Below are 24581 nucleotides of genomic sequence, written 5' to 3'. Positions count from 1 at the left end.
TCTCTAGGTAGGACTGGGAGAGGACACCCCCACCCAGGCTAAAAACGCTGAAGACCTCCTGCCAGTCAGTGTCTTCTTCTTTGGCGATCACTCGTAGCCGAGTAAGATTGTCTGCCATGAACACGGTTTTAACAGTGAGTCCGTAAAGATGTTGAAGCATCACCGGTGATCTGTACTTCTTCCAGTGTAGAGACCTGAGCAAGAGGGACCATTGATTTGACTTGGTATGAGGCAGCTTTGTATAGCCATTGCAATGTGCTTCTAGGAAATGGTGCAGTAGTTTAAGACTCAGTCAGGACTTAACAGTTTGACAGGGGATGCTCTCTTTAGAAAGCAATGTGTCTTACTTCAATGTGTCTTACTTCAGGCCAGCTCTGCCTACCTTTTTTGTGTGCCTACTCTGTGTAGGGATGCGGATGGCACTGTGGTCTAAACCACTGAGCCTCTTGGGCTTGCCTATTAGAAGGTTGGCAGTTTGAATCCCCGCGACGGGGTGAGCTCCCGTTGCTCAGTCCCTGCTCCTGCCCACCTAGCAGTTCGAAAGCATGTCAAAGTGCAAGTATATAAATAGGTACCACTCCAGCAGGAAGGTAAACGGCGTTTCTGTGCGCTGCTCTGGTTCGCCAGAAGTGGCTTAGTCATGCTGGCCACATGACCCAGAAACTGTCTGTGGACAAACGCCGGCTCCCTCGGCCTGCAAAGCGAGATGAGCGCCGCAAGTCCAGAGTCGTCTGGACTGGACTTAATGGTCAGGGGTCTCTTTACCTTTACCTTTACTCTGTGTACATCAAGTGCTTGGAGGGGGAAAGAGCTCACTTGCTGGGCGAGAACATTGAACATTGGTTTATCTAGCTCAGTATTGTCCACACACTGACTGGGAGAGGTTCTCTGGGGTTTCAGAAGGGGAACATTTCCAGCCCTACCTGGAGATGCCAGGGATTGAACTTGGGACTTTCTGCATGCAAAGCAGATGCTCTAAGACTGAGCATCGGCCCTGCCTTTCTTTTAGGAATTGTGATATGTGGTTCACCCACAGTGAAGCAGACTAGCTTTGTTGGTCTGCCACAGCAGAAACAACAAGGAGTTTTGTGGCATCTTCAAGGCTTAACAGAATAATTTGTAGTAAATGGTTCCACCAGTAAGAATCTACTTCATCAGTGTTAAATGATGATGATGATGATGATGATGATGATTATTATTATTATTATTATTTTGAAGCGTGTGGTTACAGAACAAATGGGGCATACTTCTAAGGATCCCAGACACAAACCCAAAGTGAACACACACACCAGTTTGAAAGAAAATCTGCAGTATTAAAGCTACCCATATTATCTGTAAGCCTCGAGATAAATTTTTAAATATTTGGAAACTAGCACTGCAGTAGGAAGAAGGCCCAAGATTTCCCCCCACTTTTCATTATTGCCTGCTATTTGTGCAAAGGCTTTTGACTAAGGATGTGTGCATGTGTTTATGAGTTCCTCAACACTCAGGATAATTTAACCGTTTTAATAATGATTCCCAGCAGGGGGCAGAAAGGTCCACATGTATAACCTTGTAGGTCTGTCATATTTTTTATCTAGGAGTATTCTGGATTTAATGAAGGAGAGGGGATGGGGTAAGCTGAGAAAGGTACACTTGTTTCCTGGCCTGTGCCTGTTTTTTAAAAAAATATTTAGTAAAATATTATCATTCATTTCCTTCCTGGAAATTCAAAGCAGCAAGCATAGGTTTAGCAGGCAATATCGCACCCAGACAATAACCAGAGTTAGATCAACTTAGTTTTAGAAAGGTGCTACATCATGTGTCTTCAGATGATGCCCTGTGATTCTATGAGAGGAAATATTATGGGTTGTTTTAAAGGTAAAGGGACCCCTGACCATTAGGTCCAGTCGTGGCCGACTCTGGGGTTGCGGCGCTCATCTTGCTTTATTGGCCAAGGGAGCCGGCGTACAGCTTCCAGGTCATGTGGCCAGCATGACTAAGCTGCTTCTGGCAAACCAGAGCAGCACACGGAAACGCCGTTTACCTTCCCGCTGGAGTGGTACCTATTTATCTACTTGCACTTTGACGTGCTTTCGAACTGCTAGGTTGGCAGGAATAGGTTGTTTTAGTGAGGAATAAATATGCAAGAATTGCCCCCAAGCAGCAAAGATGAACTGCATCCCAAAGCAGCTTTCCTGTACATAGCTGATGTTTGCCAGGTGCAGATTTGCACCTGCACTGCATGGTTTATCTGATCCTTACTGAAAGCACTTCCTGTGTTCTTTGGCGCCAGCGGTTGCTCATGCTTTGTTGTGCGCAGCCAGAGCGGGAGCAGAGCCCCCAGGTCGGCAGAAGGATGAAAGAATTTAAATTCAAGTCAGCTAATCCCCAAACATTATTACTATCAAGGGGCTCTGAACATGTTTTACATGTGTTGAGCTGCAGGAAACTCTCACCTGACAGCTAGCTTGAGAGAATATCAGGAGAAACTGTCCCTAGTAGTGATGAGAGACTATATTACATGCATAGTCCACCTTTCCTATAAAAAAAATCAAGACAGTGCACGTCATTTTCCACACCCCATTTTATCCTATCAACAACCCAGCTCAATATTGTTTTTCTGCCTGTAGTGAAGGTCAAGATGGGGTCCCCTCCATTCCATGTTCCCAAGCCATGGAGGATCGAACCTTATTTCAGTGCTGTTCAGTTGTAGTGATGCAGAATGGGCCGTGTGGCACACATAGGTGTTGCTACCTGTCCTGCACCCCCCTAATGGGGGTACGGCTGGGGGGCTCAAAAGGAATGGCTGTGGGTCTGCCTGCATCTGCTGCCTAAGGTGGTTGCCTCACTCACAAGGTTCTCCCTTCCTGAGTTAAGTGAAGCTGAGAGATAGCGACTCAGTGAGGATTTCAACTTGGGCCTCCCAAATCTTACTCTGACACTCTAACCACTATGCCGCACTACGCTCACTAACATATTTCTAGGCTGCTTCACCAGGCTTCTGTGCCCAGCTTTCCCGTGCGTCTCACAGACCCAGGAAACCTACACAGAGACAATTCCCTGCAAGAGATCATACCTTCCGACATTTCTGTGATGGAAATAGGGACGTCAAATAAGGATGCCCCAAGGAAAAGTGGGACATTCTGGGATTAAATCAGAAACTGAGGCAGCTTCTATAAATCCGGGACTGTCCCTGGAAAATAGGGACACTTGGAGGGGCTGAGAGATGCTTGTTGACTTATCAATGTGTTCTGGCAACAGAACTGGCACTTGTGCCATACATCTGATATGACAAATGTACATATTTGTCATGTCATTTACACAGAGATAATATGGACGTGCCACATGTTTCTAACATAGACCTCTAAAACAATTCCACATGCTACCATCCAAGACCAGGCCCATTCTCCCAGGCCTTGAAAATGGAGACATTCAGATATGTTCCTGTGACAGCTACATTCGTAGTTCCTTCTTTTCTTGTCCAAATACTGTTGTATTTGTATTTTTGTCCACCCCTCTAACGTTGGTCTTAAGGCACCATCGTCTACCAGTCATGCCTCTTGCTTTTCAGGAGCCAATGAACTAGCCTAGGAATCAATGTTTGGAATTACACAACCAGAATCACGCCCGTTGGCATCTGTGTGAGGAACAGGGGACATTCAGCCTGGATTTTTCCCTGCATGGTGTCACACCTGACAATGAGTCTGTCTGAATGCAGACACTTGTACATGCTGCTTCAAAAAAATAAGGTTTCCCCCCAATGCTCTTCTGCGTTCCATTCAGATTTCTATTCTCCAGCCACTGGAAATGTGGTTTGGCTCCCAGCACAACCTCCAACAAGATATCCTTGCTTTGCGGCTTGGCTGCAGGAGGAAAACTTTCAAGAGCTGTGACTCCATCTCGTCTTCTGTTCATGTGTGGATTTAGCACAGCTACAGGGATGGTACTTCTCTCCTGGCAGGAAGAGAGGTTGTGAATGACTGCTGCTTGATAGGTGACATAGCAAAAAAAGGGAATAATGCAGAGTTGCCACTGGAGATCACAGATAACCTAGAGGCCAGCTAGTGCTTCTCACTCAAAAAGTCTTTTAAAAAAATATGAAAGTTGAACCTGTAGTTAAGCTATACAGGGAAAATATAAAAGAGGCAAATTGCCATGCGGTCCTCACATGCTTTGACATGTTTTTCAGCTGGAGGTCAGTACAAAATGAAGGGAAGGCAAGCCGGGTGCTACAGCTGGGTAAAGAGAGGCACCTGCATTTTACTGGGGGTGGGGAGGCAGTAAACCTCCATTCTCTGTAAACTAGCTTGCTCGTAAGCCACAACCACGCCATAAAGTACTATTATGCAGTGTTTCCACCCAAGGAATCCTGGGAACTGTAGTTTGTTAAGGCTGCTGAGAGTTAGGTTATCAGTCCTCACAGAGGTGCAGTTCCAAAGCTCCCTGTGAGGAAGAATAGTTTGTTAAACCACTCTCGGATTGTAGCTCTGTGAGGGGGAGAGGGTTCTCTGAATATCTCTCTGCTCCCTTCACAAACAACAGCTCCCAGAATTCTTTGGATGAAGCTGTTAAAGAGTGTTTTAAATGTATGGGTGAAGACACTATCCTGTTGTCACTGTGGGAACAACTTCTGGTCCAGCTAAATTCTATAGGTGACTTGGGGGGGGCAGGGGCGGGGACGCCATCTTGCATTTCGCCTCAGGCAGCACAATGCCCAGCTCTGGCAAACAGAGAGAATGAAGGAAAGCTTTGCATTCTGTTTCGCTGTGGTGGAAGCGAGTTGTGGCGAACGAGAAAGGAGGTCATTGCTCCCTCTTTCCAGCGAGGCCACTGACCGCTGCTTGCAGAGGAAGCTGAGGGCAGGCAGCGCAGGAATTCATGCCTCTCTTCCCCACATGTGGGTGGGTGGGAGAAAAGGCCTGGCCCTAGAGAGATGGTCTGCAAGCCCAAGCAGTTTGCTGCTCTCCCCGGAGCAAAAGACAGTCCCTGTGGTAGCACAGAAGGAATTCCACTCCTGGCACCGGCCCTGGGTTGGTTTGCAGCTCACTGCCCAGAGGGTACAAGTACCACAGGCTGTGTGCTCAGCCCCACAGACCAAGGAATTGCTGATGCTCAGAACTTTGGAATGAGGCTGCGGCTGTCTGTGGGGCTGTGAAGTGACATAGCCCTTACTCACTGGCCTTCCTTTAGAGACGGGGCCTCTGACTCACAGAAGAAAGCCCCATACGCACAAACTTCATGTGTCAGGGAAAAGAGGCTGGAAAGAAAAGTTTTCAGAAAAATGTGCAGTCCTGGCTATGATGGCTATGTTCTGTCTCCATCATCGGAGGGATTATGTCTTTGAATATTAGTTGCTGGGAAGTGTGGTCTCACACTCAGGTCCTGCTTATGGGGTTCCCATAGGTCTCTGGTTGGCAACAGGATTCTGGGTTTGATGGGCTTAGGGCCTGAATCCAGCAGAGTGTTTATTTTATGTCCTTATTACTCCATGAATCCTGGATATTGTTTGTTTGGGGGTTTGTTTGGGAGAGTCAGTGTGGTGTAGTGGTTAAGAGCAGTAGTCTTGTAATCTGGGGAACCGGGTTCGCGTCTCCGCTCCTCCACATGCAGCTGCTGGGTGACCTTGGGCTAGTCAGACTTCTTTGAAGTCTCTTAGCCCCACTCACCTCACAGAGTGTTTGTTGTGAGGGAGGAAGGGAAAGGAAAATGTTAGCCGCTTTGAGACTCCTTAAAGGGAATGAAAGGCAGGATATCAAATCCAAACTACTACTACTACTACTACTACTACTACTACTACTACTCTTCTTCTTCTTCTTCTTCTTCTTCTTCTTCTTCTTCTTCTTCTTTTCTGGTCAAGCTGCTCTCAGTGGGGCCTCCTCCTTGATTCTCCACACACTCACACCCTCTTGTCTGTCTTTGCCCATGTGACTCCCTGTGCTGGTCCCGTGGTGTCAGGTGCTGATGTGGTTGCTTGAGAGCACTATTCTTAGTGCAAACTATTTACAGTGAAGAGCGTCGCAAGTTCATGTCTGGCTCAGTCGGTAGCAGAATCTGGGAGTGGCCGGTCTTTGTACCTCCCCCAGCATAACAGTCGCGTGACCCCCAACCTTCTCCTCCCCTCCCTGTGCCGAAACCTACTGAGCAGCGTGGGCTCTGGCAAAGGGGTACTTCCCTCCTCTCCTGTTTGCTCAGGCTCGGTGTTGAGGCTCTCACTTAGCATCCCCTGGTCGCTGAACCTCCTCTCCACTGGAGGTGGGTCTTTCCTCCTCGCCAGAGGAGGAATTGCTTTGCAAGATTTGGGAGGTTCCCTATAACACAACTGCCCTTCCACCTCTCGCCTCTGACCTGATGGCAGTTCCCTGACACATGGGTTACCCGAGAGGTGAGGTCCATGGTCAAAGGTGCAACGTGGAGGCAGTCCATAGTAGCTGAAGCTGGGTGCAGGGCAGGGAGTCTGGTGAAGTCAGGAACAGGCTTGCAAGCAGGGAGCCAGGGCGGGTCAGGAGCTCAGGCAGGAAAGCAGGACAGGGTTCAGGCAGGAACTAGCAACCAACAATGTTGCTCCCACAACTTGGGACTGGGGCTGGCCGGCTTTTATCTGCCCCGAGGCATGGGGCGGCCCCGATCCTCTGGTGACTCGCCTCTCCTGGCCTGGAGGCGAGCACTTAGTTCCCTCTGCCTCTCTGCCCTGAGCATCTGCAGCTCAGGAGAGGCTGGAGGGTTACCGGACCCAGAGGCAACCTCAGCTTCCCCTGACAGGGCTGAGAGTGGAGCACCTGCAGGCAATGGGTCCTCCATCACCTCAGGAGCCAGAGCAGACTCAGCTGATGCCTGCACCTGAGGATCCAGCACAGGTGAGGACCCTTCAGGCTCATGCCCCAGCCCCGGCTCAGCTGGTTCTGGAGGCGGGGACTCCTGTGCAGGCTGGGATCCCTCAGGTTCAGCATCTGAGTCCAAAACCCAGGCCATCACACTCCCTCTGAGTTTGTGCCATCTCCCAGAGGATGCGGCCAACATGACTGTGGGGGAGACCGCTGCTTCTCCATGAACCTTTTGTTACTGAAAAGCAGCACCATGCAGAGAATGCCACAGCACTCTATTTTTTATTTTTTTAAAAAAAAACATTTATTTGGTTTTTCAGATTAAAATATTTCAGTCACATATCCAACATACATTATCTCCCAGTATGTTTCTAGCACAATTCAAAGTGTTGGTGCTGACCTTTAAAGCCCTAAATGGCCTCGGCCCAGTATATCTGAAATATACCTCCATCGTTCAGCCTGAACACTGAGGTCCTCCTCCGATGGCCTTCTGGTGGTTCCCTTACTGTGAGAAGTGAGGTTACAGGGAACCAGGCAGAGGGCCTTCTCGGTAGTGGCGCCCTCCCTGTGGAACGCCCTCCCATAAGATGTCAAGGAAATAAGCAACTATCTGACTTTTAGAAGACATCTGAAGGCAACCTTGTTTAGGGAAGTTTTTAATGTTTGATATTCTATTATGTTTTTAACATTCTGTTGGGAGCTGCCCAGAGTGGCTGGGGAAATGCAGCCAGATGGGTGGGGTACAAATAAATAAAATTATTATTATTATTATTATTATTATTATTATTATTATTATTATTATTGCTGCAAACTGCTGTGGATTGGAAAAAATGAGAAACCGAGAAAAACAGAAATTGACAGGGACTGACCATCTTTCTTTTCCTGCAGCGACACAGGAGCCAGTGAGACAGAAGCCCAAGAAAGGGAAAAAGGAGAAAGCACCCAAACCAACCAAGAAGCCTAAAGAGAGGCCTCCCAAGGGTCCTAAAAAGGAGAAGCCCCCCAAGCCCACCAAAAAGCCAAAGGAGAAGCGTCCAAAGGCAACCAAGAAACCTAAGGAGAAATCTCCCAAAGCCACCAAGAAACCATCAGGGGGGAAGAGGACAGAGAAGCCTTCTCCTCCTGTCCAACCATATGAGGAAGAGGAGAGGTACCACTTCCCAGAAAGGCCATTGAGCCCCCCACCAGCCAGGGAGGAAGATGGCTACGGAGTGCCCGATTCACCCCGATTTCACTCTCCCTATGGGAGGGAAGATGAGCATTCACGAGTGAATGAAGAAGGCGGGGAATGTAAGTTCCTGTTTCTTTCTCCCATTAGTCATATTGCATGGGCAAGGGACCTTTCTTCTTCTTCAGGGCGGTCTTTTTATTGCATTTCTTGATCATCCTTCTTCAGAAACTGTTGATTAATGCAAATAAACCCTGAAATTTTCCCAGAAATTCGAACACTATTCATAGGCCCAGGGTTTCCAGGGCAGACAACAAAAGAAAGATGCAAGGAACATTTTTTGAGCCTGAGGCAGTGGTGGAACAACCTGCTCTGGTACCCGGAGTGGTCTCACCCCAGGGGGTGTGGCATGCTGCCTGCGGGGGGCATGGCGTGCCTCCCGGGGGTGTGCAATGAGCAGCGCATGGCCCAGGAGGTGCCGCCAATCAGGGGTCGGCATTTTGCCACACACACCTCTTTGGAATGGCACCCGGGGTGGCCGTCCCCCCGCTCCCGCCTCGGAATGCCCCTGGCCTAAGGGCAGCAGCATTACCTTCTGGGCAGCCTTTCCAGGGTGCGACAGTGGAGGCGAGTACCTGGTTTGTGCACACACACAAACACAGATTGTGTGCATGGTGCAATGGCCCTTCCTGCCCCGAACACGCTACACCACTGCATAAGTATTGTGGTATTTATAGTCCAAAGCACGTGTTTCCCTATATAGGAGTAATGATGATATATTTTGAGATCTATGGGGCAAGAGATGGAGAGGAAGTGTAGCTATTTGGTAGGTCCATCTGGTATGCATGTGTAATGCATGTGCCAGTGAGGTCATAGAATGAAGAGGGAGGGAAGGGAGAAGCACAGGATTCTAGGGAAAGGATAGTTTATTAAAAATGGGTTGCTGTCCGAGAGAGTGGGGAGGGAAGCCAAGGAAAAGGAACTGAAGAAGAAGATGCTAAAGAGATACCTGAGGGACAAGGGGGAAAACTGGAGGAGGAAGATGGCGTGCCATATGGATTTTTGTGATATTTTAAATTATATTTGTACCAGTTTAATACTGCTGGATATTACACTCCAATGAGAGCCAGGCAGGTGGATCTGCAAACCACTGCCATTTAAAATTCCCATGATGCCCTAGAGCAACACTACGTCAGGGGCATTGTGGGAAACTAAAATGGTGGCATCACCCAGACCCCAGCTGACTGCAGTGCCATAAAAGGGTTATTTTAAATGGGACTGAAGATATTAGGCGCCAGCAAACGAAATGTGAACATGGTTAATGAAACTGATAAGCTGTAATTACCATAACTTTTTATAACAGGGGCCCATCTACACGTTAATACAGAAACTTGATCTCCTCTTAGTAACTGTAGCTCTGGCCCGAGGGAAACAAAAATAGGCAACAAACTGCAGATGCCATAATTCTTTGGGGCAAGCCATTGCCACTAAACTGGTCTACGATCAATCAGAAATGGGGAACTCATTCTCCCCCCCCCAATGTATTTGAACTCTAGCTTCCATCTTCCATGACCATTGGCCAAGCTTGCTGGGGTTGGTCGGAGTTGGAATCAAACCACATCTTGAGGTCTACCTGCTCCTCCCTGCCCTGCCCTAGCATTATAGAATTGAAGTATAGATCTGTCAGGCACTGAATGCTATCCAATTCATGACAGGCAGCTGACACTCTTGTAGCGCAAAGAGCAACACACTTAAGGGGAGTTGGTGATTATTTACTCACTGTTATAATTTGTTAATTGGCCAGTCTTGGTTTCAGTCTATAGGATAGAGGGGTGTTGTTCATATTTATTAGACTTGGGAGCAGTTGACAACAGCCTCTCCTCATCCGTAGGAACATGGGAAACTGTTACACTGAATCAGACCATTGGTCCATGTAGCTCAGTGTCCTACACTGACTGGCTCTCCAGGGTTTTAGGCAGAAGTCTTACATGGAGATGCTGTGGATTGAACTTGGGACCTTTTGCATGCAAAGCAGATGCTCTTAGCACTGAGCTATGGCATCTCTCCTTCCATAGATCAGATCAGTGCATATGTTTCTACAAGGAGCATGGCCAAGTGATGCCCTTCCTCTTCCCTTTCAGTTAACCTCGTGTTTATTGGTCTGCCAGGGAAACTGCTAACCGTCACAGATTATCTTAACTCTCTCTAAATGCTTCCTGCTACCTCTCTCCCTCTCCCTCTCCCCACTTTCTGTATAACTCCTTCATAAGCAACTCCAACTTAAATCACACTGACTCTATTTCTCCACCCCTCCATAAGGGTCTTCACCATCGTTTTGGGCTCCTAAACTAATACACTGCTGCTCCCACTCCAGCTTGGTCTGTCAGGTAGTGAAGGGGGGGCTTGCCCCGTGTCTAGAAAACAGTTTTCTGCTTGACTCTCACTGTCTAGGCATGGGTCTGAGTGGTTTTCCCTTTTGTTGCTTTCCCAGAGTAATCCCTCTCTTTAAGTCTTAAATTGGACCAAATATCAATCCAGAGAAAAACTGAATTGCTGTATGGATAAGCCCTGGCTTTCTGCATGCACCAAAGACTACAAAATTTTCTCCTAGGAGGAGTCGTGGGCATCCACAGCCGTATTTACTTTGGCCCTAAGACTTTTGCCTGGAACTATGGACTGAAACAAAATATGTCTGTCTGTCTGTCTGTCTGTGTTTTGTTCAGTCAGTTTTTCTGCCTTCCCTTCTTCCCAGTTGTGTCTTTGCTTCCTTATAATCTCTGACCTAGCTCTTCTATTTCATTTTATTCCGCAGCTCTTTTCCCAGATGAGCCAACGGAACCACGGTGGGATGAGAAACAGGACCCAACCAGGCATCGCAGTAAGAGCAAGTCAGCATGCGGGACATGGGGAAAGAGGGTGCTTGTGGGACTATGGGGCAGAGGAACGTCTAAGCTGGGGAAGGAGGAGCGCTGATCACGGGAGCACGTGGGCACAGATCAGGAATGAACAAGGGTAAGTCCACTGGGGAGGAGAGGCATTGGACCAGGGTTTACCATCAGTGGCACAAGGAAGCTTTAATGTATAAGCACCTCATAGATCGACTAGGGAATCCTTTAAAAAAAGGATTAGACAAAATCATGGAGGACAAGGTGACTATGCTTTTCCTCCGCTGCCAAAGACATTGCGTCTCTAAATACCTGTTGCTAGGAATCGCAGGTGAGCAGACTGCTGTTGTGCTCATGCCCAGCTTTCAGGCTTCCCATAGGCACCTAACTGGCCACTGTGAAAACAGGATGCTGGAATAGATGGGCCAATGGTCTGATCCAGCCGGCTTCTCCTATATCACTATGTTCTTAATGTAGAAGCTGAATGTGAGCAGCTTAGTTCTGTCCATACAGAGCAGCAACAGAACTTTTTGAGGGCCTGACTATTGTCCTTGTTAATTTTACTCATCTGATTTCTTCCAGCTGACTTCTATGAACCCCCAACTGACCCACAAGAGCCTGGAAGAGATCACTGGAGCCATGAGAGCCGGCCAGGTGAGTCAATGCCCAATGTCCAAGGTGGGTTGTTTGCCCAGATCTGCTAGCCTTAAATGGCAGCACAGTCTAGGCGGCTTCCAATGTTGGCCAGCCTTTTCTTACTCTAAATTTTCCAAACTGTGTGAATGGTCTGAGGACCGAGCCGGCATGCTGCTAGATTTAAAGGATTTTAAAATAATTCTGTGCCCAGTCCAGCAGCGCACACTAAACTCACTGTAACTCAATACAAGAAGCAGAAATTCGTTTTACTGTTCTGTGGCGGCCAACACCGAACCATAAGCAGGCATGGAGGGAGAGCCAAGAGTCACGAGCCAGTGCTGACTTTTATTGTCAGGCCATGTTCCAGCTTCTCCTTGAAGCTTTGTAGCAGGGCTAAGAAGAGCCTATGGCCACACCTCCCATCATCCTTGACCCTTGACCATGCTGGCTGGGGCTGATGGGAGTTGGAGATGAACAACTAGAGGACCACAAGCCTTCCAAGTCAGAAGGAACCAAGGGCCAGCCTGTTCCCAGAGCCTAGGAACCTTCCACTGACCAGGGGATGCTCCAGCCAGTGGCGGAGCAAGCTGACCGGGTGCCTGGGGTGGCACACGTGCCCTGCGCCTAGGGGTGGGCTGGGCGAGCTGGGACAGGACGCTCCGCGGGGTCTCTGAGGAGTCTGTCTGCCTCCTCCCACTCCGCCGCCCTACAACTGAGGGGGAGGTGGTGGGCAGACCGTTTGGGGCAGCGTGGAGCCTGCAGGTGCCCAAGCTACTGCGTCACTCCCAGGTGAGTGCCGCCCGCCATTTTGTCACTCCCCTTAGTGGTGACACCCGGGATGGACCGCCCCTTCTGCCCCCTCTTCCTCCACCCCTGGCTCCAGCCTTGAAAAATAGAATTGGAAGAGAGATGGGAGAAGAGTCTGCTCTGACTTTTTCTCAAGAATCCTTTGCTCCCCCCCCCCCCCCGACTTAGTCTGCTCTTCTCCAGGCTAAACATGCCCATCTCTTTCAGACATCCCTCAGACTTGGGTTCCTGTAATCCATGACTCACTGGCATGCAGAACTGCAGGTTCCTAGTGGCTCCCGAGAGTAGCTTGCTCACCATAAGAAGCCCAGGCATAAATCTGGTATTCTTAGAAGGGGGTCACAGTCTTTCTTGGGCTGCAACATTACAGGGCTGTTTTGGCTCTTGAGTATAGCTGTGAAGTGACTCAGACTCATTTAATCAAAGCAGCCTGAAATATACTTGGGCTCAAGTGTGGATTTCATGCTCTTTATTCAGCTCATAGTAGTGAGGAGGAATGGAAGTTACCCCAAAATGTCTGCTTTATATACATTATTTACACAATGAGCCCCACGTGATTGGCTAATTCCAGGATTCTCCTGTAGGCCAATCAGGTTACAGATTCACTTCCACCTGGAGTTGGGTGGCTCCTGCGGACCAATCAGACTGCTGCATTTTGGATCCTATTGTTCTAGGACCAATCAGACTGCTGCATACTGAATCCTATTGTTTTGGACCAATCAGACTGCTGCAATTTGGATCCTATTGTTCTAGGACCAATCAGACTGCTGCATTTTGGATCCTATTGTTCTAGGACCAATCAGACTGCTGCATACTGAATCCTATTGTTTTGGACCAATCAGACTGCTGCAATTTGGATCCTATTCAACTCAGTACATAACACAGCCCTTTCTCTTAAAAGCCCTTATGTCCTAGAGAGATCCTAGACCCATGAAGTGACTGTGCTTCTTCTCCTCTTTATCTAGAGACCCCTGGAAAGGTCGAGCCGCCCACGCTGGATTACAACGAGCAGATTGAGCGGGAAGACTACGAGGACTGTACGGTGCTGTTGCTGCTGACTTGCCCTACTTGCCTTTAGTAACCGTTCCTTTCCTTAGGGGGTGGGGCATCCTGTTGTTGTGGGTGGATAAGCAGTGAGAGGGATGCGGGTGGTGCTGTGGTCTAAACCACTGAGCCTCTTGGTCTTGCCGATCAGAAGGTCGGTAGTTCGAATCCCCGCGATGGGGTGAGCTCCTGTTGCTCTGTCCCAGCTCCTGCCAACCTAGCAATTCGAAAGCATGCCAGTGCAAGGAGATAAATAGGTACCGCTACAGTGGGAAGATAAACAGCATTTCCATGTGCTCTGGTTTCTGTCATGGTGTTCCATTGTGCCAGAAGCGGTTTCGTCATGCTAGCCACATGACCCGGAAATCTGTCTGTGGACAAACACTGGCTCCTTCAGCCTGAAAGTGTGTTGAGTGCTTCAACCCCATAGTCACCTTTGACTGGACTTAACTGTCCAGGCGTCCTTTATCTTTTTTACCTTTTTAAGCAGTGAGGAACCATAATTCCGGGACAGACAATTCTTTGTTTCCCCATTTCTATGGCTGTGAAATGGTCTGATCCTGCTTGTCATTTGAGGCGGGGGATTTCCTCTCTGCAAAACTCAGGGAGGAATGCCAATAATAACACCTTGAACTTGCCCTGGTAGCAAATGGACAACCAATGCAAGTCTCTGAGCAAAGGTTCTCACTCCTATCAGCAGCTGTGCTACAAGAATACTGTACTAACCACGGATTTGGGATCGAGCACAAAGGGAGGCCCTCATACAGTGCATTGCAGTAATCCAATCTTGAAACCACTAGTTCTTGAACTCCTTTGGTCATTTGCACCGACAGAGCTTCATTTATTGCGCTTTCACAGCCTGCAGCACACACACACCTGGGTTCAGGTGCCCAACACATGGCCCATTTCCTGCTCTCCGTCTGCACTTCAGAAGAGGAAGACTGGCTAGACATTTAGTCTGCATGACCACATTTCCACCATCAGAAGAAAAGGAAGTTTTGCATTCTTTTCTTTTTAACCGAAAGGCTTTTCCCATGCAGATTTTGTGCTTCTAGTTTGGCTCTTAAGCTTGGAAATATTCCATGGAGATAGAACCTTCTCCCTGGATGCCCAATGAGATTATAATTTCCTTAAATGTTGGATTGGGAAAGGGGCAGATGGGAAACCAAAAAACGTGGACAGGGTGGGGGGAATGGAATGGCATGTCTAGAATCCTCTACAAAAGCACTTTCACAGGGCAATATTTTGTTGCAGCACTCCCCTTTCTTTAATGATTTATTAGTGCTGCTGGATTGCCTTGATAAGCCGTTAGCTTTGTGGAGAAATTCACAGGACACAGCTCAGCAGCCCAGACAGCTCTGCACCGCCTGTCCCCCCCCCCAAAAAAAAATCCCCAACCCCTTTCCCCCTGCACGTGCTCTGGTTCTTTTTGGCCCATGTGAATGGAAAATGCCCAGTGCTTTCTGCATAATGTTTGACAGATGGGAGGGATTTTGCCAAAGCAAACAGAGCTGCCCTGCATTAGGACCGCCAACCGGAAAACTGTCCTGCTTGGCTGGGTGGTCATTTCTCACTTTCAGCTATTATAAGAGGGTCGTGCAATTGAGACTTTATGTTCTCTCACCTCTAATCATCACCATTATTATTTTTGCTGCACATTTCTCTACCACCCGAGAACGGTCTGGGCAAAACTAGAGGCAGTTCCCAGTATTGCTATAGGCGGGGAAGTGGGGAAAAGTGGCAACTGCATACCAAGAGCCAAACTGTGTGGGTTGTGCTGGTACCCAGCATAGAGACACTGTGATGCATTCAAACAGCATTCCCCAACCAGGAGCCCTCAATATATTTTGGACAAAGTACCCAAAACATCTAGAGGACACCAGATTAATTCTGCTTGCATCAGATATTTTACTGCCTCTAAAGAGTTTCCTCCTCTTCACTTACTGGTCCTGTGTCTTTCTTCCCAGTGCCATTTCCTGTGTTTCCGAAGCCTGAACTGGTGCTGATTCTGCTTCCCCTGCTCTAATTATTGCTGCTTTTTCTTCCATGGCCATGTTTCCGAGCACAATTCAAAGTGTTGGTGCTGACCTTTAAAACCCTAAATGGCCTCGGTCCAGTATATCTGAAGGAGCGTCTCCACCCCCATTGTTCCACCCGGACACTGAGGTCCAGTGCCGAGGGCCTTCTGGGGGTTCCCTCGCTGTGAGAAGCCAAGTTACAGGGAACCAGGCAGAGGGCCTTCTCGGTGGTGGCACCCACCCTGTGGAACGCCCTCCCACCAGATGTCAAAGAGAAGAACAACTACCAGACTTTTAGACAACATCTGAAGGAAACCCTGTTTAGGGAAGCCTTTAATGTTTGAGGCATTACTGTGTTTTAATATTGTGTTAGAAGCTGCCCAGGGTGGCTGGGGAAACCTTCAAAGGTAGCCCTACATAGAGCGTATTGCAGTAGTCCAAGCGGGAGATAACCAGAGCATGCACCACTCTGTGAGCTCCTGATTATTCCTTTGCAAGCGGAGCTTGTGGGCAGCTTGTGGGCAGCTGTATGAGGGCATCCACATTATTACATGTTGGAAAACCCTGAAGTCACATTTACGTTGACCATCTTTATGGCATCAGCTTCCATGGACTAGAATCCCATTGCATCAGATAGAGCAATTCCACCTCCCCTACTCCTGCTTGATGTCTAACCTTCCTATAGGACAGGGATGGGGAACCTGCATCCCTCCAGATGTTGCTGGACTACAACTCCCATCATCCCTGACCATGGCTGGGCTCGTGGTAAATAGGCAGCCCATGGGTTGCTCACCCCTGTGCTACAAGACCCCCCTACCCTGCTGGCTACTCTGAGAAGCCCTCTTCTAAGACAAAGCACCATCGGGGTGACATGGAGGGAGAGGAAACACCCCCATCTCTGTGTCAGCAACGCAGGACTCTTCCCGAGTGACAAAACCCTCTTCCTTCTCCCCTGCAGTTGAATACGTCCGACGTCAGCACAAACCCAGCAAACCACCTAAGAAAAAGAAACCTGAGAGACCGAGGTTGGAGACGGAGGAGGAGGAGAAGCCAAGTATGCAGTTCGTTTCCTTTGGCTTGCTTCTGTTTTGCCAGGATGTTGGAAAATAGAGGGAGATTAGGAGGTTGGGGGCAGGGAATGAAGGAGGCAGGGTGAGGAGGGAAAGAAATGGAAAGCATTCCAAGAGAATAAAGGCAGCAGATGAAACCATCTGAAGCCTCAGACTGGGGAATCCCTTTCTCACTTGTATGTGCTGGAGGTCTGCCTCCTGTCAGACCTCTGGCCTGCCAGATTTGGTGCTTAGGAACTCATTTCTTCCCAGCCTTTAGCGAGACAAACTTCTATGGGATCATCAGGGATAGCTCATTAGCCTTCATTAGTTCAGAAGTAATGCTAAGCCAAACCGGTGGCTTAGGGTGTATCCTCACTTACCTTTCCTCTGTGTCGTAGTTCCATACGCAGAAAAGAAACCATTTAGTCTGTTGAAATGAGTCTGGAACTTCAAACCAATGACACTTGGTTGAGCAAACCATGGCTTAGTCTTATGCATGAACACAGCCCACCAGACTGCAAAAAAGTCAGATCTAAACAGGTGGCACGTTCAGATTTGCCCATGGCCATCCTGGCACATTGTGGCTTCTTGTTTTCCCTTATTTTGCCTTTTGGTGTGATTTAATTCAGTTTTTGAGTGAAAGCATAAATCACTGAGCATGGGAAAGAAGACTCAGATTAGTTCAGTAAGTCCTAATCAGGCAACATAATGTTATTTTGCCTGGAGAAACTAGTCTTCTGACAGAATTTTGCAACATAATGAGCTCCTGCTGTGGTGCTCTACAGGTAACAGCATATTGAGATCTGATTTTAATTTAGACCAGTATGATAGGGACATTTGCTTTGAGGGTCACTAGCTCAGGTGTGCTGCTGCTTGAGAGTAAGATTCTTCTGAGAGTCAAGAAGGTTGAGGGTCTGTTTAAGTCCAGAGAAATAGAGTTTTAATTGAGCCTACTTTACTCCAAAGGGAACTTTCTATAACTTATGTACCACATATCTTCCACTTAAACTCTGCTTCCCCTGTTTTAGTGAACCTTAGTTTACAAAGCTTTAGAACACGGTTCATAAACCTGGTGTGGTCTTTTATTTTTACACCATTGCTGCCAATGCAGATCCTTCCAATCTGTTGCAAAGCAGGGCTGGCCCTGGGCTCTGATGGTGCCAAAACATTGTCCATACTCTAGGTCAGATTACAGCTCCCTTCATCCCCAGCCAGGGTGATGGGAGTTGTAATGCAACAGCATCTGGGGAATTTAAGATTGAAGAAATCTGGTAAAGGTGCTGCTACAGAAAAGGCCCTGCCTCTTGTGCCCACTTATTGACTATATATTTGTATGAATCTGAACATTAAATTTTCGGAGCTATTAGCAGCAAGTATGAGGCATCAGCTGTAAATGTGGGGATTGCTGATGAGCTTCCCTGCCATCATCCCTAGGACCTTTAGGCAGTTGTGCTATGATAAGGATACGGGAGTTTTACTGGCATATTTGTTTTGCTCAGTAGAGAAGCCTGAGGAGCCGCCCACCCCCCCTTTCGGGAGTCATTACGAAGATGGTCTAGAGCTGCCAGATTATGGAGATGGTAAGTATTAAAACGGGACAAGGGTGGTGTTGTGGGTTATACCACAGAGCCTAGGACTTGCTGATCAGAAGGTCAGCGGTTTGAATCCCCGCGACGGGGTGAACTCCCATTGTTCAGTCCCTGCTCCTGCCAACCTAGCAGTTTGAAAGCACGTCGAAGTGCAAGTAGATAAATAGGTACCGCTCTTGGCGGGAAGGTAAACGGCGTTTCCGTGCGCTGCTCTGGTTCGCCAAAAGTGGCTTAGTCATGCTGGCCACATGACCCGGAAGCTGTACACCGGTTCCCTTGGCCAATAAAGCAAGATGAGCGCCGCAACCCCATAGTCGGCCACAACTGGACCTAATGGTCAGGGGTCCCTTTACCTTTAAGTATTAAAACAGTTGTGAAGGCTGGTGCCTCTGGGGAGAAACCTGCATTGGGAGCTGTGCTCCCACCTCACTAATCCTTATTCCCCCTCCCCATAGTGGATTATGGTCTTCCACCCCAGAAACCCAAACAATTCCCCGGCAAAAAAGAGGAGGAAGATGAGATGGAGACGGATGAAGAGAAACTCAAACCAAGTAAGGAGACAGCAGACGGAGGGGACGATTGAGCCTGGTTATGAAACCATTTTTGTAGCCCAAGGGCCATGTATACGTTCCAAGGGCCCTTTGCCAGTGGCGGAAAGGCAAAAATGGATGGAGCAACAAACAGACATTTCATCTTTGCGCAGTTGGCTGGCTTCTACATGATCTCCTCCCTGTCCCACATCTAGTCTCCCATCAGAGTTCAAGGACACATTCCAGCAGGGCAAAAACACTCAGGGGGTGGTGGTTCCTGGGGAAGTTTCTGAATTTGCATGCTTTCCCACAAGGTATAGGAGATCTCATGTTGGGCAGCTCTGATTCTTCAAACGCTGCGCCATCTGAGCTTCTGCCTCCCCATCGAGCATAAGCCACTATTTCTGCACTTCTGTAGGAACACACATTTGTCACTTAGCCCACCTGACAGCTCGTTCCCGCCAGCGTGCTTGCACTGCGCTGTCCATAATAACACCAAGAGGTTTGTGCTGATGATGATAACTCTGCTTCTCTTTGCTGTGCTTCAGAGAAGCCGAAAAAGGGTGTTGGCAGCAGCAAGGAAGAGGAGGAGGACGGGGATGCAGAGGAAGACAAATGGACAGAGGAGAAAAGCAAAGAACGGAAAGGTGGGTAATCCTGAAGGAGGAGATCTGCACCGATACAGGGAGGTAGGGAAAGGATGCTGCTAGCAGAGGGACTCAGGAGCAGTGGCAGTTTCACCAGCGACATACTGAGGGAAAGTGACATCACAGTCTGCTCCTCATACTGGTCCTGGGTGATATATTAATATATAGGAGTGTCTCCACCCCATTGTTCTACCCAGACACTGAGGTCCAGCGCCGAGGGCCTTCTGGTGGTTCCCTCACTGCGAGAAGCCAAGTTACAGGGAACCAGGCAGAGGGCCTTCTCAGTAGTGGCACCCGCCCTATGGAACGCCCTCCCACCAGATGTCAAAGAGATAAACAACTACCAGACTTTTAGAAGACATCTGAAGGCAGCCCTGTTTAGGGAAGCTTTTAATGTTTGATGCATTACTGTATTTTAATATTTTGTTGGAAGCTGCCCAGAGTGGCTGGGGAAGCCCAGCCAGATGGGCAGGGTAGAAATGATTGTTATTGTTGTTGTTGTCGTTATTGTTGTAGTTGTTGTTGTTGTTGTTGTTCTTCTTCTTCTTCTTCTTATTATTATTATTATTATTATTATTATTATTATTATATTGCCCAGGCCTGTCAGTGAGTTACCAACACATTTGCATTGGTGGCTAAGGTTCAGTGGACAACACATTCTAATCAAGCGTATTTTAAAGTCCTTTATTTGTTGACGTGAGTGATCTAATACAGTGGTTCCCAAACTTCCCTCCCTCTGTATTGCTGTTGTTGACATCCATCCACCTCAGGAGTCGATGGAGAAGTGCACCTTTGGAGGTGAAGTCAAACTGTTGGCGAATTACACTGCCTGCTGTGGCTGTAGAACCGATATGGGAGAGACATATTTTGTTGCAGCTGGGGCCGATGAAGGCTTTTGCGGCTGCAGGTGCACCATGGCGTTTCTTTTCTCTGTGCTCCTTCCACTAGTCATTCCTGCTCTAGTCACTGTTATGGATGCACAACCCGACTGTCTCCAGACACTTCAAGGGATTTCCATGTGGCAAGGTTAATGTTGCCAGCCTTACTCTCCCACTGCTGAGTATCATGGTGGATCACTTAATGTTTTCCCCCCTGCAGGTTGTAACAATTGGAATGTGCCATATGATTTTTTAATTTCATTACATTTGCTTCTTTTATTTCTTACATATTGTATTTTATTGCACTACAGTTTGAATTCCATAGAATTCCTCAGTCAGTATTCAAATTGCAATGCAAAGCAATCTGTAAGAGTTTGAGAACAGTTTCATTAAATAGCCACCATGGTGTGTAAATTTTATCTTTTTTTCCCCCTGTTCCTTATAAGTTTTGAGAGATTTTCTCAGCGATGGCCAGTGCCAAACATTTTTGTGCCATGCGTAGTTTTCTAAATTTTCTTCATATTCCCTGCCCCCATATTTTCTATCCCCGGACATTTCCTCCCTAAACTTTGACCCCTGTTTCTTCTCCATGTGCAGGGAAGCCAAAGAAAACAGGAGGGAAAAAATGGGAGACAGATGAGGACGAGTGGACTCCAGAAGAAAAAATAAGTGAGTGGGATTTTTAAAAAGGTTAAAATGCATTGGTTGGGCTGACCAGCTGAGGAATATTTGCTCAGGCAGTTATCCTTGATCTGATAATGCCCATAAGTGTGTTGGTAAGAGTAATATTAAGGGACGCGGGCGGCGCTGTGGGTTAAACCACAGAGCCTAGGACTTGCCGATCAGTTCAGCGGTTCAAATCCCTGTGACGGGGTGAGCTCCCATTGCTCGGTCCCTGCTCCTGCCAACCTAGCAGTTCGAAAGCACGTCAAAGTGCAAGTAGATAAATAGGTACCGCTCCGTCAGGAAGGTAAACGGCGTTTCCATGGGCTGCTCTGGTTCGCTCCCTTGGCCTATAGAGCGAGATGAGCGCGCAATCCCAGAGTCAGACATGACTGGACCTAATGGTCAGGGGTCCCTTTACCTTTATGAGAAATATTGAACCATAGTGAACTGCTTTTTTGGAATTTTGGAACATGCGATGTTCATTGCTCAATATATGGTCACCTGATGACTCTCTCTTGAATACATAACCTGCCCACCCTCACTTGCATTTGTGGCGGAAGGTGAAAGCAACTTGGCTATATTTTGCCTGGAGAAGAGAAGACTGGGGTGGGGGAACATGATAGCACCTGAAGGTCTCATGAGAGGATGGCAAATACAGTGGTACCTCAGGTTACACACGCTTCAGGTTACATACGCTTCAGGTTACAGACTCCGCTAACCCAGAAATAGTACTTCGGGTTAAGAACTTTGCTTCAGGATGAGAACAGAAATCGTGCAGCAGCAGCGTGGCGGCAGCAGGAGGCCCCATTAGCTAAAGTGGTGCTTCAGGTTAAGTACAGTTTCAGGTTAAGAACAGACCTCCAGAACGAATTAAGTACTTAACCCGAGGTCCCACTGTACCATGAACTGGCATGAAAGCTGTCTGGGATGGCGATGGTGATGATAGCTAGATTTATTACCTTACAGCAGAGGATCCCAGGGTGGGTTGCCGCAATATACAATACTTACCTAAAGAGATAAAGAAAACAAAAGACTGAGTTAAGCACTTGAAAAATCCATTGAAACCAGACATTGTAAGTTCATCTTAAGTTGGGTAGTTCATAAATCTCTGTGGCTTTACACAAGGTTTTGTATTTTTCTCAGAAGATTGATAAAGAATGTATAATTATTTTGGTAATTATTGCATGTCGCCAATGCGTTGCATGAGTCGTACCACTGCAATATACAATACAGCATTAAAAACAGTTCAGAACAAATCACAAATACAACCAGAATGGGTCCTAAAATTTAGATATCTCAAGTTATCTCAAGTGTCAGAGGCTTGTGTCTTCAGCCTATGATGAAAGCTGTGCAGTGATGCACCGTTGCGGTGAGGGAATTTCACAACTTTGGGCTACCACAGAAAATGCCCACTCCTGGGTCACCAACACTCTAAATCTCTGAGGAGGATTGCACTACCAAGAAGGCCCCCTCTTCTGACCTTAACATCTGAGTGGGACACTGGGGAAGGGGGTGGTCTTTAAGTTGATTGATTTAGGGCTTTAAACACTATTGTGGGCACCTTAAATTAAGCCTAAAAATGAGCTGGCAGCCAGAGTAGTACGTGGTGATCATTTTGTTGCTTCTTGCTACAGTCGTCAAGTGACAGATCTCTATATCTGTGGGGGTGCATGCAGTAGCGTAGCGTGGGGGGTGCAGGGGGGGCCGGCCGCACCGGGCACAACATCTGGGGGTTAGGGTTAGGGGGCGCAAATCCACGGGTTAGGGGGTGCAAATTACTTGCCTTGCCCTGGGTGCTGACAACCCACGCTATGCCACTGGGTGCATGGAGGGGGGATATTGGTTGGTTTGTTTTTGGATTTGTCCTTGTTGTTATGCATTTTGTGCTTTTATAATACATTTTTATGCAGTGAACCACCCTGAGATCTACGGGTGTAGGGATGGAATACAAATTTAATAATAATAATAATAATAATAATAATAATAATAATAATAAGTGAACTGCTCTGCCCCTTCTGCTTTGCAGAATGCCCTCCCATTGGGATGGAATCCCATCGAATTGAGGATGATCAGATTTTATCTTCCTCCATGCTGCGTCATGGCTTAGCAGCCCACCGTGGTCGCCTTAACATGCAGGTAATGGCATTGTTCCAGGAGTAGCCATGATCCTGTGTTCTCTCTCTCTCTCTCTCTCTCTCTCTCTCTCTCTCTCTCTCTCTCTCTCTCTCTCTCATATATATATATATATATATATGCTTTCGTAGATTTTCACGGGTACAGGAATGTAGGTTTTGGTGTCCTCGGGTGTCTTCCCGTGTAAAAGTTGGGGTGTCTAGGCAACGTTTCGACGAGGTCTCACTCGTCATCTTCAGGCTGGTGCTTTCGGCTTCTTGTTACTGGAACAGAGCAGGATCTCAGTGTTTGAGTTCCTATAAATACTGTTGAGGGGGTGTGGTGTATAGCCTCCAATGTTCTGGGCAGAGAGGCAGTTCCCAGGCTAGTGTGCCTTTTCTTCTTTTGTTCCTTAATTACTTGAGGGATATCTTGAGTGATTTCTTGAGTGATATCCTGAGTACCACTTAGGTGGGTCATTAGGTGTGGATTAGTTGCTAAAGTCTTTGTGTCTTGACCTCTTGAACTTTGTGAAGAGTTTTTCTGAGAAGATGGCTGTATTGCACTTAGTTGTGCTCTGGCTTGGCTTCGTGTATAGGGGCGAGCTGTGGTTTTGTGGCCTGTGTCAGCCAGATCTGTGTAGGGATTGCAGGGGGGTGCAGCATCCGGAGGTGCCACCATGGTTTGGCTACTGGATGGTGTCTGTAATTTATCTGTGGAGAGGGTCTGGGTTTGGGTCTGGTGTGGTTGATTGGTGATGGCGTTCTGTGTGCCTCTGGATCTGGTGTCAGTTTTTGTGGGGAGGGCTAATTTCCAGATGTCTGGCAAGCGGGATGTGTCGTCACGCTTGTTCATGTTGTGAGGGTGTTTCTCTATCTCGATGGCTTCCATGATTATTCTCTTGTGGTGATGTTCCATGTTAAAGAGCAATTTGGAATCTGCAAAATTAATTTCGTGTCCTGTTTCTTTCATGTGTTGGAAAAGAGAGGAAGTTTTTTCTTCTTTTTTGACGGCATTCTTGTGTTCTGCGATACGTGCATTTATTCGTCTGTTTGTTTGTCCAATGTACGTGGCTGGGCAGACTTTGCAGGGTATTTCATAGACCCCTTGGTTTTCCAACTGGATTTTATCCTTGGGGTTTCTGAGGATATTGGCTATTTTTTGGTTGGTGCAAAAGGCTGTTTTGATATTGTGTTTATGGAGGATTTTGCTAATTTTATCTGTAGTGCCCTTGATATAAGGAAGGAGGGCCATGCCATTGTTTTCTTCTGTGTCTTGGTTTTTGGGGGGTGTTTCTTTTTGGAAAGGGGTCTATGAAATACCCTGCAAAGTCTGCCCAGCCACGTACATTGGACAAACAAACAGACGAATAAATGCACGTATCGCAGAACACAAGAATGCCGTCAAAAAAGAAGAAAAAACTTCCTCTCTTTTCCAACACATGAAAGAAACAGGACACGAAATTAATTTTGCAGATTCCAAATTGCTCTTTAACATGGAACATCACCACAAGAGAATAATCATGGAAGCCATCGAGATAGAGAAACACCCTCACAACATGAACAAGCGTGACGACACATCCCGCTTGCCAGACATCTGGAAATTAGCCCTCCCCACAAAAACTGACACCAGATCCAGAGGCACACAGAACGCCATCACCAATCAACCACACCAGACCCAAACCCAGACCCTCTCCACAGATAAATTACAGACACCATCCAGTAGCCAAACCATGGTGGCACCTCC

At 47.6% G+C, this 24581-nt stretch overlaps 1 protein-coding gene across 3 annotated transcripts in view; it reads left to right on the top strand.

Moving 5' to 3' along the window:
- The window catches only part of AEBP1 (AE binding protein 1), a 48411-nt gene that overhangs the window by 1577 nt on the left and 22253 nt on the right, over positions 1 to 24581 (top strand). Inside the window, exons 2-11 of one of the 3 annotated variants that reach the window (XM_081890860.1) lie at positions 7692 to 8093; positions 10784 to 10849; positions 11439 to 11510; positions 13265 to 13336; positions 16320 to 16426; positions 17921 to 17993; positions 18458 to 18553; positions 19081 to 19179; positions 20655 to 20726; positions 22750 to 22859. In XM_081890860.1, the coding sequence (XP_081746986.1) occupies positions 7692 to 8093; positions 10784 to 10849; positions 11439 to 11510; positions 13265 to 13336; positions 16320 to 16426; positions 17921 to 17993; positions 18458 to 18553; positions 19081 to 19179; positions 20655 to 20726; positions 22750 to 22859 (1169 nt within the window). Of the gene's footprint in view, positions 1 to 7691; positions 8094 to 10783; positions 10850 to 11438; positions 11511 to 13264; positions 13337 to 16319; positions 16427 to 17912; positions 17994 to 18457; positions 18554 to 19080; positions 19180 to 20654; positions 20727 to 22749; positions 22860 to 24581 lie in introns of all 3 variants that reach the window. The other 2 variants (XM_081890862.1, XM_081890861.1) reach the window with 2 other exon arrangements.

Source organism: Podarcis melisellensis (assembly GCF_964234715.1).
Source record: "Podarcis melisellensis genome assembly, chromosome: 15".
NCBI lineage: Eukaryota > Metazoa > Chordata > Lepidosauria > Squamata > Lacertidae > Podarcis > Podarcis melisellensis.
Note: the sequence above shows the minus strand (reverse complement) of the source record. Positions and strands in the feature narration are given on the sequence as shown.